Source organism: Ochlerotatus camptorhynchus, unplaced genomic scaffold (assembly GCF_037179485.1).
Source record: "Ochlerotatus camptorhynchus isolate MF236.1 unplaced genomic scaffold, CSIRO-AGI_Acam_v1.1 ptg000569l, whole genome shotgun sequence".
Lineage (NCBI taxonomy): Eukaryota > Metazoa > Arthropoda > Insecta > Diptera > Culicidae > Ochlerotatus > Ochlerotatus camptorhynchus.
Genome location: NW_027041050.1, coordinates 760,873 through 787,582, shown reverse-complemented (window position 1 = coordinate 787,582; position 26,710 = coordinate 760,873). Strand labels below are relative to the sequence as shown.

Sequence of the window (26,710 nt, the reverse complement as noted above, 5' to 3'; positions counted from 1 at the left end):
GTATGAATAAAAATAGTTTACTTTACTTTTCCCGTAAGAAGACCACGGGAAAGTAAAGTAAACTATTTTTATTCATACGGCCCAATGTTGGTCCCCCATTTTATAGATTGACGGCATTTATAGATTCGATGTTCATCACCCCTTGCCGTCATCGCATCACCTGACAGATTGATTCGGTTTAAAATTTCACGCACACCAATCTAGTAATGTCAAAATCATCGTTCTACTTTTGACTCAGTCAGTCCGATTTCGAACTTTTTACGCGACGGCAATAATTGCTAGAAAAGTGAAAACTTTTGGCTGAAAGAAAATCTTTTGCCTTCGGTACGTTAGTAGTGCTATCAGTATTCGATTATTTGTAGCAAAAAGTGTCCGTTAGGCTTACCAGGAGCCTGCCGGAAGTGGGCTGCTCCTTAAAAAACAGAATGGCTCCGGAGTGGCCAATGTGAAAGTTTTTTTTTCTTATCCACTATCTTGCTCTTGAAAGAAAAATATAAGTTCCTTTTCATCTTATCGAAGGAAAAGAGAGGGCAGTGTGAGGAAGAACAAAATCAGTGTCGTGGCCCTGAAGATACAGAAATAATTGAAGCAAACCACGGCAGGAGAGTCGATTCTTCCGGAAGGTTTTCTCAAGGATACGAAAGTTAGTAGCTTGCAGAATGTCGGTGGTTCGCACTAAAGTCCTTGGGCTGGTCGACGTCATAATGCGCGTCCCCAGCCTGTTTATCATCGACGAAATTCTCAAAATTAGTATGGGATTGCCGAACTCTTCACCTATGGCAGGATCCAGCACTGCAATGAACCCTGCGGTTAGCTCGGCCACAGTCGAGTTGGTATCGGAACCCGAATCGCTGGTCAATGCGACGTTAAATGCCACCATGAATGCAGCGACCGCTGCTGCAGCTGATTTCCTGGGGGCTGCTGCCGGAATGAGCTCAGACGAGTCCCTTCGGGATGATATAGAATTCTACAAGTTTATCTCGTTAACGTCACTCAAATTTCTACTGTGTCTATTCGGTAAGTAGCGTAATATATAAACCATCAAAACAACTTAAACATTCAGGTAGTGTTGCAAGCTTTCGGCTCACATACATTCCGATCATATTGAATGTATCTTCTAATGGTGGAACTTATCACCTGGGTTTGTTTGGCAGTTTTACTATTGAGCCATCGGAACTTGTTCTTCTATATGAGTCCCTGTTTTGCACCGAGTACGCATAAGAGAGGAAACGGCTAATGGAGATTTTTGTGCAATGTAATAGTGTGACAGCGATAGCCTTGAGTACAGTCGGTCGGTCAGTATGTTTGCTACTCTTTCTTGAGTCTATACTATGCGAGCTTGTGTGCTTGAATTCACCTTTATGAACTTGTTGCGTTTCTATATTTATCCATAACTAACGAGGGGTCTTTTGCTTGCATGTAGTTAATATACGTCGGTTAAATCTTAGCGTTCTGGGAGACGACCCAGTCAATTTTCGATAACAGGGCCAAATTATCAATAATGGGCCGATCCATAAGTATGTCACGCTTTAAGGCTAGACGTCCTAATACCAAATTTGATCATAAATACATCTTTAAAACTATGTTACAAAAAGCTATCTTAGTACAATCAACTGTTGCTGACTGAGAAGAAGTTCATCAATTGTTTAAAAATGAACTTGCCTCTTAAGCCATCAACGTCCACAGTGTTTCACAGCTAAAAAATGACATTGACGAACTTGGTGTGAGCATGTATAATAATGCAAAGTAAAGAAGGTTTCATAGGAAAAATTAATGGCAGTTTTGGTAACGTTCCAAAGTATTCATTCCCAGTCGCGATGCTGAAATTGAGCTAACCTCACTTTTCGCCGTCCTTTTATTCTCCGTTCTCCATGAGAGTAAAAAAGATAGCAACCAATGGGAGATAAAACAATCCTGGCAGAACTGTCAAAATATGCTGGTGTGGAAAGGGGATGGGGAGATTTAGGTTGGGTTAAATTCCCATGCAAATATTTGAAAAATCATAATAAATTTATTCATAATTTGATTAAGTTAAAATCAGTTACAGTGAAGCTTGTTATGCTTTGTTATATCAGCGAAAAATACTCAAAAAGCAGAGCTGTAACTTGTCATGTGGACGGCTGAATTTCAGGATGGGACTGATATGCGATTACTTTGCTTAATTGGACAAACTGACTTGATGTTGTTTTCACATTTTTCATTATCAAAGTCCATAGGTTGATCGCATAATATGAAAGTAGATGCCAATTGATAGTGGATAGCGTTGTTATCTCAAAAATGACGAAAATCCATATGGGACTGATATGCGATTATAGCTATATGTAAATATAGCGACTCTAATCTGGACTGCATTCAAACGCATTCAGTGTCCCTCGTAGGTACGAAGAATACGCACGCTTTTGGACGGGTCTTGCCCGTCATAATGCCGTTTGGCTTAAAATCGTTTGGCATAATAAGTGTTATTTTACTATTTTATAACAAAAACAGTAAATTTTACCACTATGAGACATCTCAAACAATATTAATATAGGTTTCGGTCGATCGGTAAACGGTCACATCACATTTCCCGGGATGCCATTTACCGGAACGATGCGTTTTCCGGAATGAGCCATTTGTCAGAGTAGTTTTTTATCGAAATTTTTTGATTTTTTTCAGTGTGTATTTCTGTTTTCTGAATAGGCAATCCAGTTTCCAATAATTTTTTTTCAGACATCGGGGTCTATTATCACCGTCACGTCACCTCACTTTCTTGTCACCGTGAGGGAAAAGTGACAAAAAAGTGACGCTCACAATCGCTCCGTTGACGTGACTCTCGTCACTGAGTGACAAAAAGTGAGGCTCATAATCGCTCCAGTAAAGGTCCTTAGGGCCTGTTCATAAACTACGTAGACAGTTTTTTGGGATTCTTAACCCCCCCCCCCTCCCCCTACGTAGACAATTGTCCATACAAATGTTTTTACATTTGTATGGGCCGCGGATAATTGTCATACTCCCCCCCCCCCTAAACTGTCTACGTAGTTTATGAACAGCCCCTTATAGACTATCAGATTTCTTGGTCTGATTTTGACCGCCACCATAAAGAAAAATCTGCTCGATTTTACTTTCGACACACTTTGTCAAACCCCCTGTTTGCTGGTGTTCACACTTCTTGCACAAGTCGAAAGAACTGTCAATTAAGATTTCAAAACAAAACTGTATCAGGAATCAAATGTCAATACTTCCATAATTAATTGTGCAATAATGAACAGGCCGAGACTTAACGAACAAAAGAATGTTTTATTAAAGCAAACTTGAATTGCTCTCATCGAGCTCTTGAATTGGAATGACAGCGAAAAATAACAGGAGTGACCAGGTCAGGTAATCCAACGACTACTTTGATTTCACCACCTCCCGCTTGGATAGTCCCAGCATCGTCCGAAGTTTGCTCAAACCGTCCGACGTCCAACGATTTAGTGAAGAAGTTAGCCAACTGGTTGTTGCTGGCAATCGACTCCACCAATAGCTTACCAGCAGCGACATGATCACGAAGAAAATGGTGTTTAATGTCGATGTGTTTGGCTCTCTTACTCTCCAAGTTCTTGGTCACACCAATGCATCCACGGTTGTCCTCGTGATTGGTTCAATGTTCAGCTCACCGAGATCGCCTAGAACACCGACTAGTCATATTGCTTCCGATGCTGCAGCACTCAACGCTACATATTCAGCTTCGCTTGAAGAAGGTGCAACTGTTGTTTGCTTCTTGCTTGACAACGCAACAGTACATCCGAAAACGCGGAAAACAAATCCGCTTACTGATTTCCGGTCGTCAGTATCGGTGGCCCAGTCTGAATCAGCTAACCCGATGAGTGGCGCCGCTTGATTCTCTCGAGTAAACGTCAAGCAACACTCCATCGATCTTTTGACGTTGGACTACGTCTGTGATTTCTATATGGGGGTACACTTTGTGAAAACCAAAAATGGAATATGTAACAAAATTATGAAAAAAATTGAACTTTAATAACTCAGCTGCCCCTGGATGAATTTCAATAAATTTATCACCAATCGATCAGAAATATTTATACGCATCTGTTAAATTTAGGACTTATTCATTTTTTTCAAAATTTCACTATTGAAAATTGCACGAAAGGGCAACTGTTGCGATTGCCTGCGAAAAGCGATTTCCCTAACACAGATCAAAGTTGAATTTCATCCAATCTCACCAAACGGTGTTATTCAATCACCGCGTGATAAGTGGTGGAGTTCTCCAGTACACAACGAAAGGCCCCCTGCAAGCAGCGTGCTGCAGCCCACATGAGCATCCATAGAAGGAGCAAGAAGCCGCACCGCTATTGATCGGAATCAGTAGCTCTGCGTGAGTCGCTGTGGGCCATCTATGTCAAGCGCGTCATACTAAAGAGTATACACAGAGAGAACCCCGCTCAAATTCCTATTCCTACACAAAACACAAGCTCATGCTGCAGTTAACAAATAAGATTTATTATGTAAAACTACGTAGTCCTACGTCACCATTGCGTACAACCCCATAGAGCTGTCCCTTGTAGTTTTTAAGTATCAGGTTTCCCAATCATTCACGGTACGGTTCTTGAACACCTTCGGCCACTTGACGATCCAATTTCAATCCTTTCTCCATTGGCGTTCGGGTTGCATTGCACTCGCCATGCCGAACTTCTGCAAGATCTTTTCCAGGCTGGTTTCTTGAGACAGCATCATTCTACCATTTTTTTTTATCGTACCGTATCTTCATCCCAAGAAAGTGAATCAACTCTCCACAATCGGTCATTTCAAACATCGCCGACAGTTCGCGTTTCAGCTTCATTATGGTGGTCAGCTGCATACCTGCTATCAGGAGATCATCGACATACAGCACGATGAAAACAACATCTTTGGTGAAATATCTCGATCCATCCCAAGCCGGCGGATCGATTGGTCCGCACACATCCGAATGTATCCGCTCTAGCAATCGACTGGCTCGCTCACGAGTTCCGTTGAAGGGTTCTCTGCACTGCTTTCCAAGCACACATGTGTCACAGAATCCAATTGAATCAACTTTTGGGCCAAGACCTTCCACCATATTGTGTCGAACTAACGTATTCATCGTGGTCTGACTGGCGTGACCCAAACGACGATGACATAGATTGCTGACCTCCGCTGCGCAGAGATTTGCTGCAGGTCCTACCACGTCCAGATCTATCTCCAACTCGTAGAGATTTCCTCGTAACTGTGCCACACCGATCGCCACATCACCTTGCTTCATCAGCGCCTGATGTTTTCCGCCGCGGCTTGTGAACAACACATCAATCCCGGCTTGGGACAGCTCTGCTACGAAAATTAGATTTTTCATCTGGAACAGAAAACCTTCTTTGGAAATTCCCTTGACTTCGCCTTCATATTTCCCCAACAATCGACACACCATCTTTGGTCACATCAATAAGGAAAGGTTGTTTGATCTTCCTGAAGAAGATGGTTCGCTTGTTCTGCACCTTCGGTTGCTTCTGGTTCACCATGAACGAAACTGCTTTGCTTCCAACCAGCGTTGACGTTACCATCGGTCTTCTTGACACGACAATCTTTCATCATGTGGCCAGTTTTGCCACATCGATGACACTTTCCGTTGAACTTTCGTTGCTTCTTATTTCTGCCTCCAACAAACGCTGCTGCCTTGTCTTCGCTCGAATCTTCCATCCTATCAGACCGCTTGGATTCTTCAGCCAGTAACCGCTGTTTCACAGTCTCCAATGTGAGGTCGTTCTGGTTGTTATTCTCTAGAGCCGTTACAAGGGAGTCGTAGCTATCGGGCCAACTGCTTCCGCAACAGGGTCTGACTTGCTACAGACTACTTCGCATATGTATCTTCCAGTGCCTTCCACATTTCTCGAGCAGTCTCCTTGTCCCGTAATATGCCTAGACATTCATCAGAAAGGAATCCAACTAGCAAAAACTTCGCCCTTCCCTGGTCCGATTCACCGAGAACTGGCTTGGTTAATACGTCCCAAAATTCTGCCGCATCCAGGTTCAGTTGAACTCGAAACCGCCAATTCTCGAAGTTCGTTCCATTCAACTGCGGAATTCCGGAGCCTTCCTTCATAGACGAGCCCATAACCTGAACAGGCCGAGACTTAACGAACAAAAGAATGTTTTATTAAAGCAAACTTGAATTGCTCACATCGAGCTCTTGAATTGGAATGACAGCGAAAAATAACAGGAGTGACCAGGGCAGGTTTTATTTTAAATAAAATGAGAAGGAGAAAGTGTACTTTGGGGAGTATGAAATTGTTGCTCTGGAGGAACACATGTATCGTAAAAAGATCAGCGAACTTCCCTGAAGTTCTGTAAATTTCTCTTAAAATTCGAGAACCTTAATCAAATTCTAAAAATTTATTTAAAAATCCGTAGATTTTTCAGTAGATTTACGATCCACCTCCTGAACTTTTCTGAAGTTTCTAAAATTTCATTAAAATTCTGCTACGTTTTCTGAAGTACTGTATTTCTGCTCTGAAGATCTACGAACTGCCATGAAGTTCAATAAATTTCTAAGTAGATCTTCGAACTTCTCTAAAGTTCTATAAATTTATTTGTGGATTCTTGGACTTCCATAAAGCATTCTTCTAAAGATCGGCGACCATTTCCGAAGTTCTGTGAGTTTTGCTGAAGTTATGCAAATGTTTCTAAAAATGTACGAACGTCGTTCTACATACTTCTCTTAAAGTCTACGGACACCTCTGAAGTTCTTCAGATCTATCTATTTCCAACTTCCATGGAGTTCTGCAAAATCGTGGACTTGCGTACATGGCTTAGATTTGTTTTTGGAATTGAAATATTTTTCTGAAATTTTATGAATTTTCCTGAAGATCTCAATTTTTTCTGAAACTGTTAAGCTTTCAAAACCATTGAACGTCTCTGAAGATCTGCAAAATTCCTTACAGGTCTGCAGATTTCATTTAATATCTACTCTTCCGAAGTTCTGCAAATACCTTTAAAGATCTGTTAAATTGTCTGAAGCTCCGCACAGGGTGGCAAGTGAACCAGGAAAACCGGGAAAAAGTCGGAAATTTATTTTCACAAAGAAAAAGCGGGAAAAAACCAGGAATTTCATAAGTCCACCAGGAAAATAATCTTGTTTGTATAATTTAAATAGGTTTTAAATTTTATGTATGTCAAAGTGTCTTTTTATAATCAGGTCAAAACTAACCATTTTGTTCAAGCTAAATCTTTCACACAACTAAACATTGATGAACAAAATTTACCCTGAGAATTTAGTATATATATTTTGCTTTTATTTTTAATTTTATTTTTTTCTTGAATCAATTGCATGTATGATTTATGCTTAATTAATAGCCGACGCGTAACTACTTTGAAGTACCTGTTCAACACGTTCAATAAAAAAGTTCTATTTCTAAAAACTTCAGATAAGGCCTTCGAACTTCATGCAAGTTCTACAAAATTCGGGAAAGTCTTACAAGTTTCAGGAAAATCCTGTGAACTAGTGTGATGACCTACGACGGTCAGGAAATCTCTCCGAACCTTCAGAGAAGTCTTACGAACTTCAGGGAAGTCCTTTAATCTTTGGGGAATAACTACGAATTTTACAGAATTTTCTACAGATTTAATGTAACTTCTACGACATTTAGGCATTGCTTAAAACTTAAGGATAATCCTATGACACTTATGGATTTTTTCCGAGCTTCAGAGAAGTCTTCAATACTCTTGGGAAGTCCTCTGAACTTAACATAGTTCTCCAAGCTCAAAAAAAAAATCCTATAACTTCCAAGAAGTCGGTTGAACTACAGGTAGTCCTACGAAATACATGGGAGATCTCCAAACTTCAGGGAATTCCCAAGAAATTAAAGAAAGACCCACAAACTTTTGGAAAACCCTTCGATATTTATAGCCTTATGAACTTCAGGGAAGCTCTTCTAAATTAAGGATCCTCATATATTCAGTTAAGTCCTTCAAACTTCAGGGAAGTCCTCAGATCTTCGAGAAAGTTCTTCGAACTTGAAGGAAGTCTTACGAACTTCTGAGAATTTCTAGGAACTTCGTGGTACTTCTACGATATTTAAGAAATTCCTATGAATTTCAAAAAACTCCGAACTTCAGGGAAGTCCTAACATCTTAAAAAAAAAGTCCTTCGAACTTCGGGGAAATCCCATGAAATTCAGGCAATACAAACTTCAATGAAACCTTCAGGAAAGACCTTAACGCTTCAGGGAAGTTCTACGAACTTTAGGGAGTTTCTATGAACTTCAGCAGTCAGTCTTTTTAATATTAAGAGTTATTAAACCAGCGTTGTTTATGAAATCTTTTAATCATATGATTTTGAAATCATATTGTTATCAAAATTCCGCTAAATAAGATCCTTAATCGTTGATAATTTGCGGAAAATTTAAACAAACTGGAAATCCGTAAAATTGTTAGAAGCAAAGGTTTGTTTAAAGAGTTCTCATTCATATCACACTTCGCAATATCACCTTGAGATAAACTAGCCCGTTGGCTAAAAATCTCAATAATAAAGTTAAAAAAATCGCAGTTTCAAAAACAGAAATCTCAAGATTTAGGGGCTTATAGATCGCTAAATTTCAAACATTAGATAGGGCTCCGCGCTAGTCCGTCGTATCTCAGCTTTTCTTCGGCATACACCCCTAAAATCGCTCATTTTACGGGTTATCACAAATGTTTCAGTGTCAATCGTAATTAATCTTGTAAGCAAAGATGTTTTTGCAAAAACATGAGTGAGAACGTTTAGTTTTAGCACATACAACGGAAATAGGCGCCATGATACGACGAAGTAGCGCGGCTCCCTACTAGCTTCTTTACAGCAAACAATCAGATAAAGATTTCACGGGCATTCACAAGAACCTTGATACCTATTTTGGTTTGCAAAATTCCGCATTGCACGAAGAATGATGGCACAAAGATTCACTTTATGTTTTTATTAAAATTGTTTTTTAAATACATGGTTTTTAAAACCAGGATATTTTTAAATCATTGACCAGGAATACCAGGAAAAAACAAGGAATTTCAAAATGGAAATTCACTTGCCACCCTGTCCGTAGTTCTATTCTTAAGTTCTACGAATTATCTTCTCAGTAGATCTGAAAACTTCTCTGAAGTTTTGTAAATTCCTCTTTAGGCTCTCGGGCTACCCTGAAGATCTGAAAATGTCTCTGAAAATCTTCGAAATTACCTAATGTTCTCAAAATTTATCTAAAAACATGTGAGGTTCCTTGAAGTTTTAAATGTTTCTCTCAAGATTAACAAGTTTCTCTGAAATCGTATAAATATTTTTTTTTAAATCGCCGAATTTCCCTAAAGTTCTGCAAATTTCACTGAAGATCCATTAAAATTTCTGAGATTTTAAAAATGTATCAGAAAAACTGCACACTTTCTTGAAGGCCTTTAAATTTACCTGAAGATCTATGTCCATTCTTGTGATTTTTTTCAGAAATTCTGTAATTTTTTTCAAAGTTCTGTAGCTTTGGTTTGGAATATCTACAAACTTTTCTGATGTTCAATAATTTTTCAGTAGATGTTTTTTTTTTTCAAAATTTATTAATCGTGCTAAGAGTGTATAGAAGAATCACAGTAGGCATTGGTTGTCAGGATAAGTTAATTTGTTTACATCATGGCTTCTCCGGAACAAGCACGTCGCGATTCGATCCTGCGCGCTCAAAACGAAAATCCCGGTCTATCCGCTCCTGGCAGTTTTCGATCAAATTCCTGGGCAGAAATTTCATACCTCGGTTGACCGGAAGAGTGACCCGGAAGAATGTAAAATCAAAAAGAAATTAAAATTCCCCAAAAAGTGCCTTGTCGGGCAAGCAATCTGCAGTTGTGGGCTGAAAAGCGAAATTGAGACCATAAACCAGCAAATTTACCAGGAGGAGTGCCTACGGAAAAGAATACTGCCTTTTCTGCAGCAGCATAAGATGGATTACCTATTCTGGCCCGACTTGGCAAGCTGCCACTACTCAAATTCCACCAAACAGTGGTACAGCGAAAATGGCGTCACAGTGGTTCCCAAGAAGATGAATCCGGCCAATACTCTCCGGAACTAAGGTCAATCGAGGAATACTGGTCAATTGTGAAGCACATACTGAAGAAAAAGGGTGGAACTGCAATTGGCCTGAAAGATTTCAAGCGGAAATGCAATTTGGCAGCCAAACAAGTGGGAACAGGGCTCGTGCAAAAGATAATGGGCCTTGTACAAAGAAAAGTTTGAGAAATGGCCTATGGTAAGAAGGAAGACTGAAACAATCGTCTTACAATAAGCATAATACTTACAAATGCATAGCTGCTACATTGAACTATGAAAAATAAAACGCATTTTTAACCCCCAACAAGATTTTCGTGTCGGGATTTTTTCGTGTTCAACCTTTATAATGGCACTTTCATACAGTCGACCTAATGACTCCTTCAGCCTTGTTCGGCCCAGTACAATGAATAGCAACTCCTGTTGTAGAAGAATTATCCTTTTTTTCAGTAATTCAAAAATTAGATCTTTGTATCTAGGATATATAATTTAATATTTTAAAATGCTATCTCGACGTTTCATTCCTCATTTCGGGAATAGTTCTGGTGGGTCGGGCTGTTTATCCTCGGGATTGGGATTTCGGTTTGTTTTCCTTTGGGATGAAATTTCACAATCTCTTCCTTTTTCTACTGCGATTTCTATTTGCACCTCCAACTGTGTCAACTGGGCTTTTTACTGTGTGGAACCGGAAGAACACTTTAACGGCTATAGAAAAAAAACTACAATAGAAGATCTACGGTGCTAAGCCAACTGAATTGCAGCGGGAGCTAAACAACAGCATAACTGTCATCGCAGCCGTTTTATGCTGGGACAAAGATAGGTGGCATGAAATATTTCAGAGGAGTAACATGTTACAGGGAGCATCCGGTTTTGAAACCTAACATACCGGCCACCTTTGAGAATTCATTACTTAAGCTACAACTAGCTAATCAATGGCAATCTGTTGATTCATCTTCAGTGCATGGCAAAGCACAAATCTTCCACATAGCTCTCTTGAATTCTCCTCCGAATGTCTTCAAAGTGACCACGCGTGTCACTCCATCTGGTCCTGGATGGGTCTTGACGATGCGTGCTAGAGGCCATCTAGCTGGTGGTAGAGAGTCGTCCTTCAGGATTACTACGCTTCCAACGTCGATCTTGAACTGCTTGGGGTTGATCTTGTATTGTGACTGAAGCTCCTTCAAGTATTCAGTCCGCCATTGGTGCCAGAATCTTTGGGAGTACGCTTGAAGACGTTGATACTGCCCCAGGCGGTTCAGAGGCACGTTTCGGACGTCTGGTTCAGGAAGCAGTCGAATCATATTCCGAACGAGGAAGTGTGACGGGGTCAACGCACTGCATTCATTGGGATCGTCCGACAACAACGGCATGAGCGGACGAGAGTTCATGCTGCCTTCTATCGAAACGAGTACAGTGTTGAGTTCTTCGTAGGACAGTAGAGAGTCGCCAAGCTTCCTCACGAGTTGCTTTTTGACCACTTTGACAGCGGCCTCCCAAAGGCCACCGAAATTTGGCGCACGAGGGGGAATCAAGTGCCACTGTATTCCGTCTTGAGCCAGTTGCTTCTTAATTTGGTCATGTTCGTCACCAGGTTTGAGCATAGTGTAGAGTTGATTAAGAATATTTTTTGCACCGACAAAGTTGCTTTGGCTTATTGCTCCTTCAGATGAAACGATTCAAAGCCATCAGAAATGCGGTGGTCACCAGCTCCAGATGAACTGCCTTCGTGCTTAGACAGACGAAGACACAGATGTAAGTTTGTTTTTCTGGACGGTTCTTTGCTTTGTATTGGCTTCAAGTAGATTGGTCCACAGTAATCCACCCCAGTGCAGGCGAAGGCTTCACCTGCGGTAACCCGAGCAGTGGGTAGTTGTCCAATTGGTTGCTCTATTGGACGAGGGCTTGCCTTACGACATCCGAAGCACTTGCTGATGACGCTACGTACTGCTCTGCGGCCACTGAGTGGCCAGGCCAGAATTCATCCTCCACGATGGCGAGGGTCGTGGCAATCCCTCCGTGAATTAGCTTTTCGTGATGGTTCTTGATAAGAAGTTTCGTAAAAGGATGTAAACCAGGAAGAACGATTGGGTGTTGTACGTTGTAGGTTTCGTTCGACAACTTTAACAGGCCACCGATACGGATAATGTCATGTGCATCCAGGAATGGGTTGAGTAGTCGTAGCTTCGATTGGCTGGAAACAGACATGCCTTTTCGCAGCAGCTTTAGCTCCTCGGAAAATACTTCTCGTTGTACCCATTTAGCCAACATTAACTTAGCAGCATCTTATTCTTCAGCGTCTAATACCCGGATTAAATCGGACATTCCGAACAAATCGCTGAATAAATCCAACTAGGTTTTGCAGTCGTGTGTACCTCGAGTATCGCAGGAATAACGGATCAGGTGACGGTGTTAGAACAGCAAGCATCGTGGATTTCTTCTGCTCCAATTCGTCCGCTGGAAGATGACTTTCTTCGAACGTTTGGATAGGCCACGATGATTTCGATTCTCGTAGCCAGCTGGGTCCGTACTTCCATTTATCGCTGTCCAGCAGTTCGTTCGCAGAACCTCCTCGGGATACCACATCAGCGCGATTTTGATCTCCGGAAACGTGCAACCATTTGGAACCGTGAGTGGTTGACTGCTCTGATATCTCTACGATTTGCGACGAACATCTTCCACGTTCGAGGGGCGATTTCATCCACCGCAAAACTACAGTTGAGTCGCTCCAAAAGTAACTGGATGATAATGAGGCATCGATCGCGAGAATGATTTTCTCATACAAACCAATCAGTGCGACGCATAGTTCCAGTCGCGGGGTGCTGAGTCTCTTCAGCGGAGCTACCTTTGATTTCGACGCTAGCAGGCTCACCTTGATGCTGCCGCCCGTAGCTTCAGATCGCACGTACACGCAGGCTCCATAAGCTGCCTCTGATGCGTAAGCAAACGTGTGGACTTCGGCACGTTTAAAGTTCGGTGTGAACGCGCAACGGTCAATTCGGAAGGAGGACAGATTCGGAAGTTGCTGGCAAAAATTATCCCATTTACGCTGCATCTCCGGAGTTACCTGATCGTCCCAATTTAACGAGTGAAGCCACAGATGTTGCATCATGATCTTTGCCTGGACGATGACGGGGGATACGAGACCTAGGGGATCATACAGCTGAGCGATGGCAGACAAACGTAGTATGGTTGCAGCTTGTGACTTCAAGGCGACGGATACGTTGAAGCGAAATACATCCGCTTCCGGTTCCCAGTAAATTCATAATGTCTTGATGGTTACTTCGGGATCGAACTTGAGTGGAGACTACGTTCCAAGAAACTCCTTGGGAATTTTTGCCATCACCTCGGTCGAGTTAGGCACCCATTTGCGAAGACGAAATCCTCCTTTATGCATCAGCTGCGTTAGCTCGAACTGAAGTCGAATAGCGCCTTCCACAGTATACTCCCCACCGTCTTGACCGCCTTGCTAGCATTTGGGTATGCTGCTCCTTCGTCCTCTACCAGTTGCAGTAGCGTTCGCGTAGCTAGGAATGATGATGGAGCGAAACCATAAGTTACGGTTGCTAGCTCGTAGATTTTTATGTGTTCTGTACTGTCGAATCGGAATACGCAATCGCAATGCAATCGCCGGTCATCTGGGTGCATCCAAACTTGGCGGTACATTTTTTCTGCATCGGCCACTATCGCGATCGGAAACTGCCGGAATCTTACCACAATGATTGCGATGTCGTCCTGAACCACAGCACCAATTAGTAAAGCGTCATTCAGGGATTTTCCAGTGCTCGTCTTCGCGAACCCATCGAACACCACACGCATTTTCGTAGTGGTGCTGGACTCCTTCATGACGGGGTGATGTGGGAGGTAGCACTCGAGACGCTGGTTACTATCGCCGTCCGGAATCTCGTGCATGTGCTCAAGAGCGATGTATTCTTAAACGAAGTCGTGGTACTGCGATTTGAGATCAGCCTTTTTCTCCAAAATCTGCTCTAACCATCGGAAACGTCGAAAAGCATTCGTTTTGGAGTCTCCGATCATTTGTTCGAAGAAGAGATGTTTTGGCATTTGAACAATGTATCGAGCAGTCGGATCTCTGGAGACGGTTTCACGAAAAAAAAAAACTCCTCACACCGCTGCTCGTCGAGTGAATAATTCGATCTTCCAAAACCGTTCTAAGAGTTCGTCCATAGGTGTTACTGTCACCACATGACAAGTTACCATGGAGTGGTTTCCATTATCGTACCAGTTATGATCCAACCGAAGACTGTTTCGATGAGCATGGGGAGGTTAGTTGACAAACGAATCTTTCCTTCTCGAAGGAACTTGAAGAAATAACCAGCTCCGATAATCATGTCTATTCAGTGTTCACTCGGCTGTCGACAAAAGCAGGCCACTCTCGATGTGTGCTAAGCGATCGTCTGTTTACTCGGCAGCAACCATTGTGTGGTCCTCCTCATTGTTCTTCATCAGCAGTTCTTTCGGTCGATGCGTCGTCGACTTTGGAAAGCAACCGTTTCGTGATAAGTGTGTGAGTGCTGACCACGTTTTGCGTCCATTGCTGCAATGGACGCGCTCTGACCCTCGTTGGCGTACAACAATTTGCCATACAATGAAACTACTGGAAGCGGCTCCAGTTCTGATGGAGGAGGCTTTTTGGATAGCGGAAGATAAAGTGTTTATTGTGTTGTACCTTTTGACTATAGCTTTAAGATGTATTGTATAGTGACCATGAATCCTCGGCTCTGTTAAGTTAATTCGGTTGAGCCTTATCAAATAAATTAATATACAAAATCATGTCTATTCGTCAACACGTTGAACTCGGGATCAGCCAACGGTAGAGCCTCGGGAACTTTCCAGCTCGAGGTGACGAAGGAAACTGGGGGTGTGTCGCTGGTGACCTTTCGTGGAACCAAAAAATCAAGCGTTTGCTCGAACTTGGTGCCGAACTCGAACGAACGCCGGATATCGGGATGTTCACGAGATTGCGGGATAGGTATAGCTGCTGGCATAAACGTTCGCTAATAGCATTGGGCTGAGATCCTGAATCCAACAGGGTGCGGGCTACATGCTCCTGGCCGTAGGCGTCGACGACTACCAGCACAACTGTTGATAGAAGTTTTGCGTGGGCCGCTTTCACAGCAGAGTTAGACTGCGTAGGAATATCAGTGGGGGTTACAGCAGTAGCAGCCGATACTAAGTGGTTCGATATGGACGTCGAATTGTCGCTAGCGGATGTATTAGCTCTATTGCGTGCATCAGTATCCGATTGACGAGTCTGACCCGGGCCTGGATGAATCATGGAACAATGCTTACAACTTTGAACGAAAAGCACGGGCAAAGTTGCTGCAGAGCCTCTTGTCATTCACTACCTTCAGTCGACCAGTTACATCCATTCCGTTGAATATGGTACAATCCATTAGCGGGTGCTTCTGCTTTTCACAAGCGGGACAGAGCGGGAAAACTTTGCTGGATGAACTCCCAGTCGCTGCGTTGATGTTCAACCGGGGGTAGTTATGCTGCTTCTTACTTCCGGTACTACTGCTTCCTGATTTCGACTGCAACGGATTGGGTCGATTGATCAAAATCGTCTCCAACACGCATGCCCTTTTCTGCAGAAAGTCGATCATTTTTCCGTAAGTGGGATTCTCATCCGACGAAACGGATTCCTCCCACGCGCCAAGGGAAGCATCATCCAACTTGTCCTCCAGAATCTCCATGAGTATTGAACTGAACTGCTCGACGGGTTCTCCAGGCTGTTCCAGTACCTTCGTGTGTCTCTGTGCAGTGCTTCGACCAGTGGCGTCTCGTCACCTCACTTTTTACCTGTTCAATGACTTGGAACATGTAATTTAGAGCCATAACTATATTTAAATCGTTCCCAGAATGCATAGGGTCTTCTTGTTTCACTAATTTGTCGATTTAAAGCAATAGCTTGTTATTTGTTAACGGTTTGAGAGTTGTTGAACAGGTAGATTGAGGTTAGGGCGACGCCACTGGCTTCGACCGAATGGTTCGGGATCTTCGGATGCTTTAGCAAGGCACGAATGTGTTTCTTCCGGAGCAAAACCTTGTTAGAGTACCACTGAACTAGTGTCCGCCAGGCGACGACGTAATTCTTTGCGGTGATGTTGATTGAATGAATCAGATTCGCGGCTTCTCCTTTTAAAGCAGCTCGCAGATAGTGGAACTCCTGCACTCAAGAAATCTCAGTCGATTTATGGATCATCGAAACGAATGTGTCATGGAACGTAAGCCATCCGTTGACATCTCCGTCGAATTCCGGCAACGTGATTGTTGGCAGTTTCACATTCGACAGCGCGGAAAGTGCGGGTGGATGGGGGTTAGTATTCGATCTATCAGGCGTGGGATCGGGAATGGAAAACTTCTTCAGCAAACTAGCCTTCGCTCGAAAATACTGCTCTTCTACCTTCGCTCTGCATACTAGGTTTGCCTGCATGAACCCTTCCGAATCGTCGAACTATTCGTACTCGCTCTGGATATCCTCGAACTTTTCCATCAGCTTCTCCAGACGCTGGACCGGATCATATTTTTTCAGGAATTCATCGGTTTAGTCCCTCGGCAATATTTTTCCGCCTCAGTTCAACTTGCTTGACTTTCTTGTCTCCCGGCATGCTGACGACGCAATCGACAAGAACAGTTTTACCACACTGAAACGGTCGAAAACAGGTCCAGAAGTACCGCAAAAAGGGATGTAAATTGATTGGAGAGGGACTCACCTGGTACCTCTAATCAAGAGGCCTTGTATTTATACAAAAAACAGGAACAGTGTTGTAAAAATGGTGAACGTCAGACGGGATTAGTATCAGCTATAGTAGCTGAACCTTCGAGATTGTGGTTATGTTCAATGTGTGAACAGGATGGGATGGTATCTTCTGCTGGTATCCTGGTCACGGCACCAAATAATGTTGGGTCGGGCTGTTTATTCTCGGGATTGGGATTTCGGTTCCTTTTTTCTTGGGATGAAATTTTACAATCTCTTCCTTTTTCTACTGCGATTTCTATTTGCACCTCCAACTGTGTCAACTGGGCTTTTTACTGTGTGGAACCGGAAGAACACTTTAACGGCCATAGAAAAAAAACTACGATGCTAAGCCAACTGAATTGCAGCGGGAGGTAAACAACAGCATAACTGTCATCGCAGCCGTTTAATGCTGGGACAAAGATGGGTGGCATGAAATATTTCAGAGGATTACCATTTTACACGCAGCATCCGGGTTTGAAACCTAACAAGTTCTAATAGGGGAAATGAATGTAATGTAGGCCTAAATGCCCCTAATTTGGGCCCATACATTAATTCAGCAATCGACTAAATTTTCAATAGCGACCAAAATATCCATTAGTACCGTCCCAATGACGCGTTCATCTACACACTCAGTTTGTTCTACCGAGCTCGGCTGTGCAAATCTCGGCAAAAAATGTTTTACTGAGATCTCAGCAAACATTTCATTTGTTTGCTGAGATTCAACAAACATTTCATTTGTTTGCTGAGATTCAGCTAAGCATTATTCGAAACTCAGCAATCAAATGTCACTTTTGCTGAGATCTCAGTGAAACTTTTTTGCCGAGATTTGCACAGCCGAGCTCGGTAGAATAAAACTAAGTGTGTATGGGAAACGCTCCTATAGTCGCGGTACGTTAGAAGCGTTAGGTTCCTATAGTTGTGTATGGAGACTCAATATACAACTATAGGAACCTAACACTTTTAACGTACCGCAACAGATAAAATTTATAAAAAGCAGATTTTTAGCAATGGGCCCAATCTTAGATTCATAGGCCAACATTAGAGCCATTTCCCCTAATTAGGGGAAACAGCCCTATTGTTGCGGTACGTTAGCAGCGTTAGAAGCCTATTGTTGTGTATGCAGGTCTCCGCAACAATAGGGCTGTTTCCCCTAGCCAATGTCTCCTTATTAGGTAACTAAGCAAACTCGGAGCACCTTCGTGATGCAAGTTCGCAGATCGCATAAAGATCATCACATTTCATATCTAAAAAGCATGACGTGTTAGAGAATAGATTTATTTTAGACTTTAATTCAGGAGACCATAAGAACTTCAAATATAGTAAAATATCTCTGTTTTTGAAAGTCGTGTTATATAGTGTTGTTAGTTTTTAATCTGATTGTGCAAGATCTTGCAATATAAACTTTTGACGAATGCGTACCGATAGGAAATCGATGCCCACTTTTTTTCGATGACTGACAAATCAATTTGCATGATAATATTTCTGGATGTTTTCCGATAATGCTTAAGTCACATTTAGGTAACTTTTTTAAATGATTTTAGTCACTAATTCACTATTTTTATTGCTTAACACTGCTCTCAGCCCTGAGTCTACACACTTAGTTTTTTCTACCGATCTGTATGCTGAAGGTATCAGCCCCGAATTCATGTTACGAGCTTCAAAACCATGCATTGAAAATCTGGTTTTGCTTCTGCACGTACTCTCAGACCAATGACTTCTAGATCCACCGCTTAGTAATCAACGCGCTACCTACCTAGAAAAGAATCCGGTTTCTCTTCCATGTCAAGCTTCAAAATATTGCTCAATTCCTCGGTAGGGTAAACAGTTCTATAGTTGTGGTACGTTAGAAGCGTTAGGTTCCTATAGTTGTGTATGGAGCCTCCATACACAACTATAGGAACCTAACGCTTCTAGCGTACCGCAGCTGCATTTACCCTAAAACTGCTTCTCATGGCAAGTCCGGCCCATAGCACAAATCAGCAAGCCGAGAAAAACGCGTTTTAAGTTTGCTTCGCATCATTGCTTCTCATGTTATGGGACAACCCATATAACTGCTTTTCCTAGCTAAGAACTAAGTTTTTGAGTTCATTCAGTATTAGCTACCATTTCCATTGAAAAAATCAGTTTTGACAAAAACGCAAATGGGAACCGACTTGCCATGAGCGGCAGTGTGTTAATTCAAATGCTATTCTATCAATGTGATTTGCTTATTTACGAATCATCATTTTTTTTTATAATAGCATGTGTCCTTGATTTTGAAACTCAAATCATGATAACATTGGCTAAGACGGCGTGTAGTAGATAACTTTGTAAGTTGTTCATTTAACATCTAGAAGCAAAAAAAAAATCCGGCTTTATTTTGCCAATCCGTTAGTTTCAGTTTCAGACTAGGTACCTATTTATTTGTTTTTGTTTTTCTTTGACTTTTGCCTTCGCATCTTTCTATTTGCGGTTTGCTGAACACCCACACAGAGGCAGCAAACTGCAGAAAATTTGAAAGTGGCCTCATACAATTAACCATCACATCATCAGAGGCAAAATAAACAACATAGATGCCAATGCATAGCCGGACTAGACCAGACTAGTCAAAACACATGCTCACTCAATGTAGCTATACGTAGCTACATACAGACGTAGCACTAAGTAATAAACGACCGGCCTCCGGTTTGCCGCACTACCTTCCGCTCGCTTCCTGTCCTTCATTGGTGTACAAGTGCACAAGACATTCTACCAATAGTGTGCTCAGTGCTGCGAACATCTAGGAGAATATGGGGTTTTATTTGATTTTCAACTATCGGTCCTAGTAGTACAATAAAAAAAGTATGTGGTTGATTGAGACTTTATAATCGAAACAGGATTAACTTGTTACTTTGGAAAAGTGTTTCAAATACCAAACATACAAGACATTATTAATGGTCATATTGTCTATAAATTTGATAAACATTGCATTCAAAGTTGTTCCCGGAAAAAATAGCCATACAATTACCATAAAATAATATAAAATCACAACAAAATCCATTGCCAACAATGGATCTTATTGTTGCATTCTTGATCATGCAAGTAAATTTAAAATATTGTTATTACAATAGATCTAGATCATATAGTATGAATTTTCAACAATAGAAAAACAATACAATTAATGGTAAATGGCTCAAGTTTGTGCGGGAAAAGTGATTTTTTGTACTCTGTTAAAAAAACATAACAACCTCCTTGTTGTATTGTAGATTTCCCCATTTAGCAAAGATTCTATTGTGGAATCGTTGTGGACAATATAATTTATTTTAAGTACAATAAATTTTATTGTACGGTTACAATACATTTCACTGTTCGTTCTGTTTTTACTGGTAGCGAATCAGACGAATCAAAAACACTTTTAAACTATGTTGGAAATTGGTAGTAACTCTATGATTATAACTTCAAATTGTTCTAGGCCATACTTGTCCAGTATAGCTTAAAATGGAGCCAAATAAATTAATCTTGCATTCTACCCCGATTCTCCTACACGACATTGATAGCGCAGTAGCAATGTCAGTGCAGTAGACCGAATGCAAGTATTCTCTCTTGTAGCAGCTACTACGCCAGTGGTTTCCAAGTGGTGGTCTATAAGTCTTCCTTTAAAGGTTAATGAAAACGATTGCTTAAAAATAAGATAATTGATAGAAAAAAGTTTTTTTAAATAACTTGTTTATTTGTCAAGGCTCATTTGCGTTAGCTTTACGGAGCCGATTTTCAATTATTGTTTAACAAACGTTGCTTAAAACTACTGTTAGTGGAACAAGGGCCGATTACTCGCGGCTTTCTCGAGTGCTGCAAGTGCTGGAGATCTCGAAAAAAACGGACGAACGATTTATGACAAAGGACAGACTATGGTTAAACACCGATGACGCTTCAACTTGGAAGAACGGAAGAAGACAAGATACTAAAACCTCAATTCGATCCGTTTCAGAATCACATACATAAAATTCATGTATTCGCGAGGCCTGAGGAATGTGGATAGCTCAGATCTGGCAACACGGTGTAAGGTACATGACCAAACAGTGATTGGACATAAACCTTGACATAACGCGTATAAAGTCGCGTATAAAGCCTTTGAACCATGGTTTGTTCGACACCTGTAAGAGAATAGAATGTAACCATCTTCCCAAATCACCATCATTCCATGTTTGTTGCCAACTGATGAGGAATTGCTGACGAGCAATGGAGTAAATTTCGTTAAAGGCGATTTGTCGCTCGAAAATATCGCCTTCCATAGCGCCCACCTTAACCAGCGAGTTCGCTTTCTCATTACCCGGAATTGAGCATGGATAGTATAGGAGCAGTTAGATAAAGCACTCAGTTTGGATCGTATTTCATACAGGATACGAGAAGTGCCCATTGAACGAATAGCCTCTAATGAGCTAAGACTATCCGTAAAAAAATGAAATAATGGTTTGGGTGTTAGTGAGGCAATTCGCTCTACAAAATGTAGCTTCTAGTTCCGCAACGTACACGCTAAGAAAAAAGTATGCATTAATGTTTAAATTTTAACTAGTTTCGGAAAACCCGCACATATTCATTAAATGAATAAACACTGTTTACTCATCGGATGAATAAACGCGTTGTTCTCGAAAGTGATTAAATTTTAATCATTAATGCATAAAGACGTTTTTCTCAAAAGTGGTTAAATTGTATACACCGGAACGATATAAATGGTTGGTTTCGTGTATTTTCAACACATTTTATTAGCAGATACATTAGGGCAGAGCAAGATCGCACCATTTATCTCTTCAATTTTCAAGACACTTCAATGTCGGCCATTGTCATTGCTTGACATCTCGTCCAGGTGGGATTCGACTATTTCTTTTCACGATCCCTTCGTCGACCTTCCCGTGTCGTGTTCGGCGACCATTCCGTTACGTTGCCCGGCGAAGTCGATCCGAATCGTCGTGCTGCCGTTTGCAGCCCTGTAATAGGGATCAAAAGTTACAAAATAATGAAAGTCAATCTGGATCGTTGTGCTGTCGTTTGAAGCCCTCTTAATTTGGGGATTAAAAGTTACAAAATAATGTACCTTGTTAGATATACTTACTATTAACATCGGCCAGCTCTTTGGTTTGATCCGCAAGGCGACAGGATGTTCCAGTCGGCATGTCCAGTAGAGTGAGTCATCGTTATATGGAAAAACGCAAACTTTACCCCATCAATCGAGCACAAGCCTTTTTTGGTTCCATTTGGAGTCCTAAACAACTGTGCAAAATTTGGAGACAGTTGGTTGTAACTCGGCTTTCCGCATTGCGTTTGAAATTTGTATGGAAATTAGTATTAGTATTTGCATTTTTATCCCTAGAGATCACAATTTAGCATGAACAGTGCAACTAAGTATGTACAAATATAGTCGAGGAAGTACCTAACAACTTTGCCAAAAGAAGTACGGTGCTAGAATGTATCTAAACAAAGTTATAATAATTCAAATATTTATGGTTTGAATTAAATACCAAAAATCCCTTTTTCTGCCAACACTGCCGGTGTACCAATGGGAGTCAGATTCCAAACTGAAATAATTTCGGAGTATCTTATCTTACTGATTTGGTATGTTTAGATGAATTATTCAAAAATATTTCCTCAATTTCATAAACGTAGTTAGAGAGCGGGGGAGGGTGGGGGCTTACTATATGCAGTTTTTAAAACAAAAACTGTTGTTTATTTATTTTCATCAACCGTTGTAGACTAGTACAAATACATATACAAATTTGTTTTTCTTAAGAATATATAAAAAAAAATGTCTGCTATTCTATTTTTACTTCTTACGAGTAATGATTCCGTATGGAGTTAAAATATTGTTTTAGTTTATGCCGAGACATTGAAAAGTCAATGGTTTCGCAGTTGATTGTAAGACGCCATCACGTTGTAGTGTAAATATTTAATATCCACTTGTCTGTTCATTTGTTAGTGAGGAGATGTTGTTTGAATTATTAGCAGTTGGAAAATTTTAAATTTCTATATAAGGCTTTTATTTGAAATATTAAACTGCCATTAGGACCACCCGCATATAGAAAACACAGAAGTAGTCGTACCGTAAAACGGGGTATCTTTGATAATGCTGGTAACTTTAATAGTATAATAATGTAAAGATTAAATTTAAATTAAATTAAATTTTAAATTAGAAAAATTGGTTCCATATTGTAGCTTAGGATATTTCCGTTGATATTGTATATAGTTTTTATAAAGTATGTGTTACATATTTTACAAACATATTAAAAAACAATGTTCGTGTTTTTCGCCTGTTTGAAAAAGCACTCAAACCATCATTTATGAAATGTATTTCCGATATAGCTATCACAAATTCAATGTGGTATTCTTATTGCTTAGTTTCATATTCAATGAACTAAATTGTTTGAGTTTCAACCATATTTTTCTACATTCATCGAGCATTATCAAAGTAACCCTAAATCAAAAAACTGAAGTTCGCTTGTTGGGCTATCTTTAAGTGAGCTACGTTTCAGTTGGGCTCCCAAGTCAAACGTCATTTCTAACAGTGCTGATTCCTTTTCGAAATTTCGACCGGCTTCATGCAAAAACCGTCAAACGAGTGGAGTAATGATACAGATTATGTCAATGCGATACAACGAGTTGCTTCCTTGATAGTCGTCAACGATTTATTTTGAGGGGTGAAGCTAATTTTTGACTTATCAAGAAATCCACCCGAGACCAATATGTGCTTCAGGGGATAAAACAGGATCGAAAAAAGTACCCTGAGAAATCGTAGATTATATTAAAATGAAATATAATCATTAAAATCCAATGAAATTTTGTCAATATATCTGACGTTGTACATTGCAACAAAAGAGTAGAGAAGGAACTGGGTACTCGCTTTACAACTACTCTTATAAGATTGAGCAAATGTTTTTGAATAACCCATACAACTCGAGAGATGAGAAACTCTGGAAACTCCGAAGTTTTTTGTTTTCTTTTTTTTTTCTCTGTTTGGGACCTAACACCACTGCGACCAGTAATTTTAACTATTGTAGTATATCCCGTGTCCTTAGTTTAGTGCATGTCGTATTACTCCATCATTATTAAGAAATGATAAAGTATTCGATTTTTTTTACAGTTGTCATTCTTGCATTTATCGCAAGGATCCGACTCTAATTGAAAGGTCCCGCTCTTTATACCCTTCGGAGTATTGAAACACCCTCCAAAGACGCGCCCCTTTGTCAGTCAAAATTGGATTCCTTAGCAACAACATTAAGGAATGACAGCGATAATGACCATGCATCAAAACCCTAGTCTTAACCACTTCAAACTAGAGATCAACGAATAGAAGATTAGGAATCACATAGATGAAGACTAACTAACTCATTTTTTCCTTGTTTCAAGATCATCCTCGGTGGGCAATGCCGAGTCTTGTCACTATCAACAAGGCATAAAAAGTAACAAGGACTAAGAAGTGATCCTTGGATTACTGAAAAATCCTGTTCCCCTAGTTTGAAGTAATCAGGACTAGGAATCGGTGGTAGATCTTACATCCCGTAACGTACCACGAAAAGGTGATCTACCCACGTTACGGGGCTCCGAAGTTATTTTAGTCTTTATCTTTACTTCATTGGTATAAGTGAGGGACAGAAAGGATACAAAACCCCCCTCCCCATATCTACTACGCCTATTAAATGGAGCACATGTTTTTGAATACATATGATACCAACTTGACAAGATCAAAAACACCGGATTTATTGCAGTTTGAAGTTTTACTTCCATTTAAATAAGTGAGGGACGGGGGTATACTTAGCCCCCCCCCCTCATCACTTAATATGCCTATGAGATTGAAAAATTATTTTTGAATAATTCATCTGAACATACCAAAATCGATAAGATAAGAAACTCCGAAGTTATTTCAGTTTGGAGTCTGACTTTCATTGGTACACCGGCAGTGTTGGCAGAAAAAGGGATTTTTGGCATTTAATTCGAACCATTGATTTTTGAACAGCTATAACTATTTTTAGATACACTTTCTGGGCTATAATTTATCGTATTTAGATGCGTGGTTGTGGTCCCTAGTAATAAAGATGCAAAAAAGTAGGTTTTCCCATACTAATTTCTATACAAATTTCAAACCCAATGCGGAAAGCTGGGTTACAACCAATCAACCCCAAATTTTGAACAGTTGTTTGGGACTCCAAATAGAACCAAAAAAACATTGTTCTGAAAAAAATGATCATAATGACCCATTCTAATGTCCAGCAATATGTCAGCGGAAGCCAAACGTACCGGACAACGCTTGTAACAACTGAATCTGCAGCTCACTAGCTCCTCTGGAAAAACTAGTTTTCACGGCTCTCTGAAAATAATAAGAAAATTATAAATTACTATTAAATTGTATCTATATTTTATGAGTAGTATTTTCGGAAAATAATTGTTCCCAAGTTTTTTGACGTAGGATTACATCTTTCGGCAACATATTGGGGGTGCAATATCAAAAAAACCAATCCAACCGCGTTACGAAAAGTGGTCAGGATTTGACCACTTACAACTCTGTCAATAGCGGATGGATATTAATTCTAAACAAGCCAATCGATTGAAATGTCATCCACGAATCTACTAAAATGAACACATTATCAATTTTCAAAAATTAACTATTGAAAATTGCACGAATGTGCAACTGTTGCTATAATAATGACAAATTTTCACCGATTGACTGCGAAAAGCGCTTTCCATTACAAGGGTGGTGTTCTCCAGTACACAACGAAAGGCTCCCCGCAAGCAGCTAGCTATCAAGGCTGCCCTCAACCGCTGATCGGATTTAGTTGCTCGACGTGAGGCGCTGTGGGCTATCTATGCCAAGCGCGTCACCGTCGTTCCAAACAACATACAGCCCGTCAGCCTCATCCGTGTTGAACACCCTAATAGCTCAGCATTACTAAACAATCACGACAAAACGATCCTTTTCAGGACCGTCATAAATTATTGTTGTTTAAGAGTTAATTTGCTTTGAACGTTCGCTCGCCTTGCTGCCTGCCACATCATCCCCAAAGATCTTTTATAATGTACCCAGCAACAAAACGTTTGGGGTCAATTGCGTCAAGTATTAAAGTGGTACATACAAATTCTTGCAATAAACAAATACCACATGACCATGTCAATTGGCCAATAAATCTTCAAATTAAGGTAAGGCTTTCTCTAGGACGCTATGAAAAAGCAAAAAAAAAACTCAAATTTATATGATTGATCGCAAATATCTCGCGATTGGGACAATAGATAGCCCAGTAAGTAAAGGCACGATATTGCCAAGCCGGAGGCGGGGAGCTCGATTCCCGATCCGGTCGAGGAAATCTTTCGGGTTGGAAATTTTCTCGACATCCCTGGGCATATAGTAGTATCATTCGTGAATTCCTGCATAGAAGACTAGGGAGCACTTATCGGGAGCGCTAAGGGATCACAAATTGTGCCATACGCACGCAAACTTTACATCCTCTTCTTGCATCTTACAAATTAAATACAATTTATCATTATAATATCTCATTGTTTCATCATTTCAAAATATAGTGTTTTAGCTGAAATGAGCATTTGCATCAAACTAGCAAACTAAACTTTATTAGAGTCATGATGACTCGAGCACTCCTGGCTTTGAGGTTTTGGCAGGATTCAACTGAAGAAGAGTAAAACATTTGATACTTGAGTATAAATTTCAAGCTGTTTTCCCTTGGCGAAATCGATTAAGTCCGCAGTACCTAGACTTTTATAAGCGATTCCGCACTTATACAATCAATTTACATTTTTTTTTCCTTTTCTTTCATAGCCTAGTGTCTAGTTGTAGCGCAGAAATTTATGAAACGGTTGGAATATTCCAGCACGAAGCACTGATTTCAACATAGTTTAACTAAAATCGAATAAACTGCCAAATGAATTAAGGGAAATTTCTTTTAGACTTCATTTACCCCCTGACG

The 26,710-nt window shown here is 40.7% G+C and overlaps 1 protein-coding gene across 2 annotated transcripts in view; it reads left to right on the top strand.

Moving 5' to 3' along the window:
- The first annotated feature begins 233 nt into the window (after positions 1-233).
- The window catches only part of Trc8 (TRC8 ring finger protein), a 59,649-nt gene continuing 33,172 nt past the window's right edge, over positions 234-26,710 (top strand). For both annotated transcript variants that reach the window (XM_065236690.1, XM_065236689.1), the window contains exon 1: positions 234-1,017. In XM_065236690.1, coding sequence (XP_065092762.1) covers positions 660-1,017 — 358 coding nt within the window. In that variant the 5' untranslated portion in view covers positions 234-659. The remainder of the gene's footprint in view (positions 1,018-26,710) is intronic.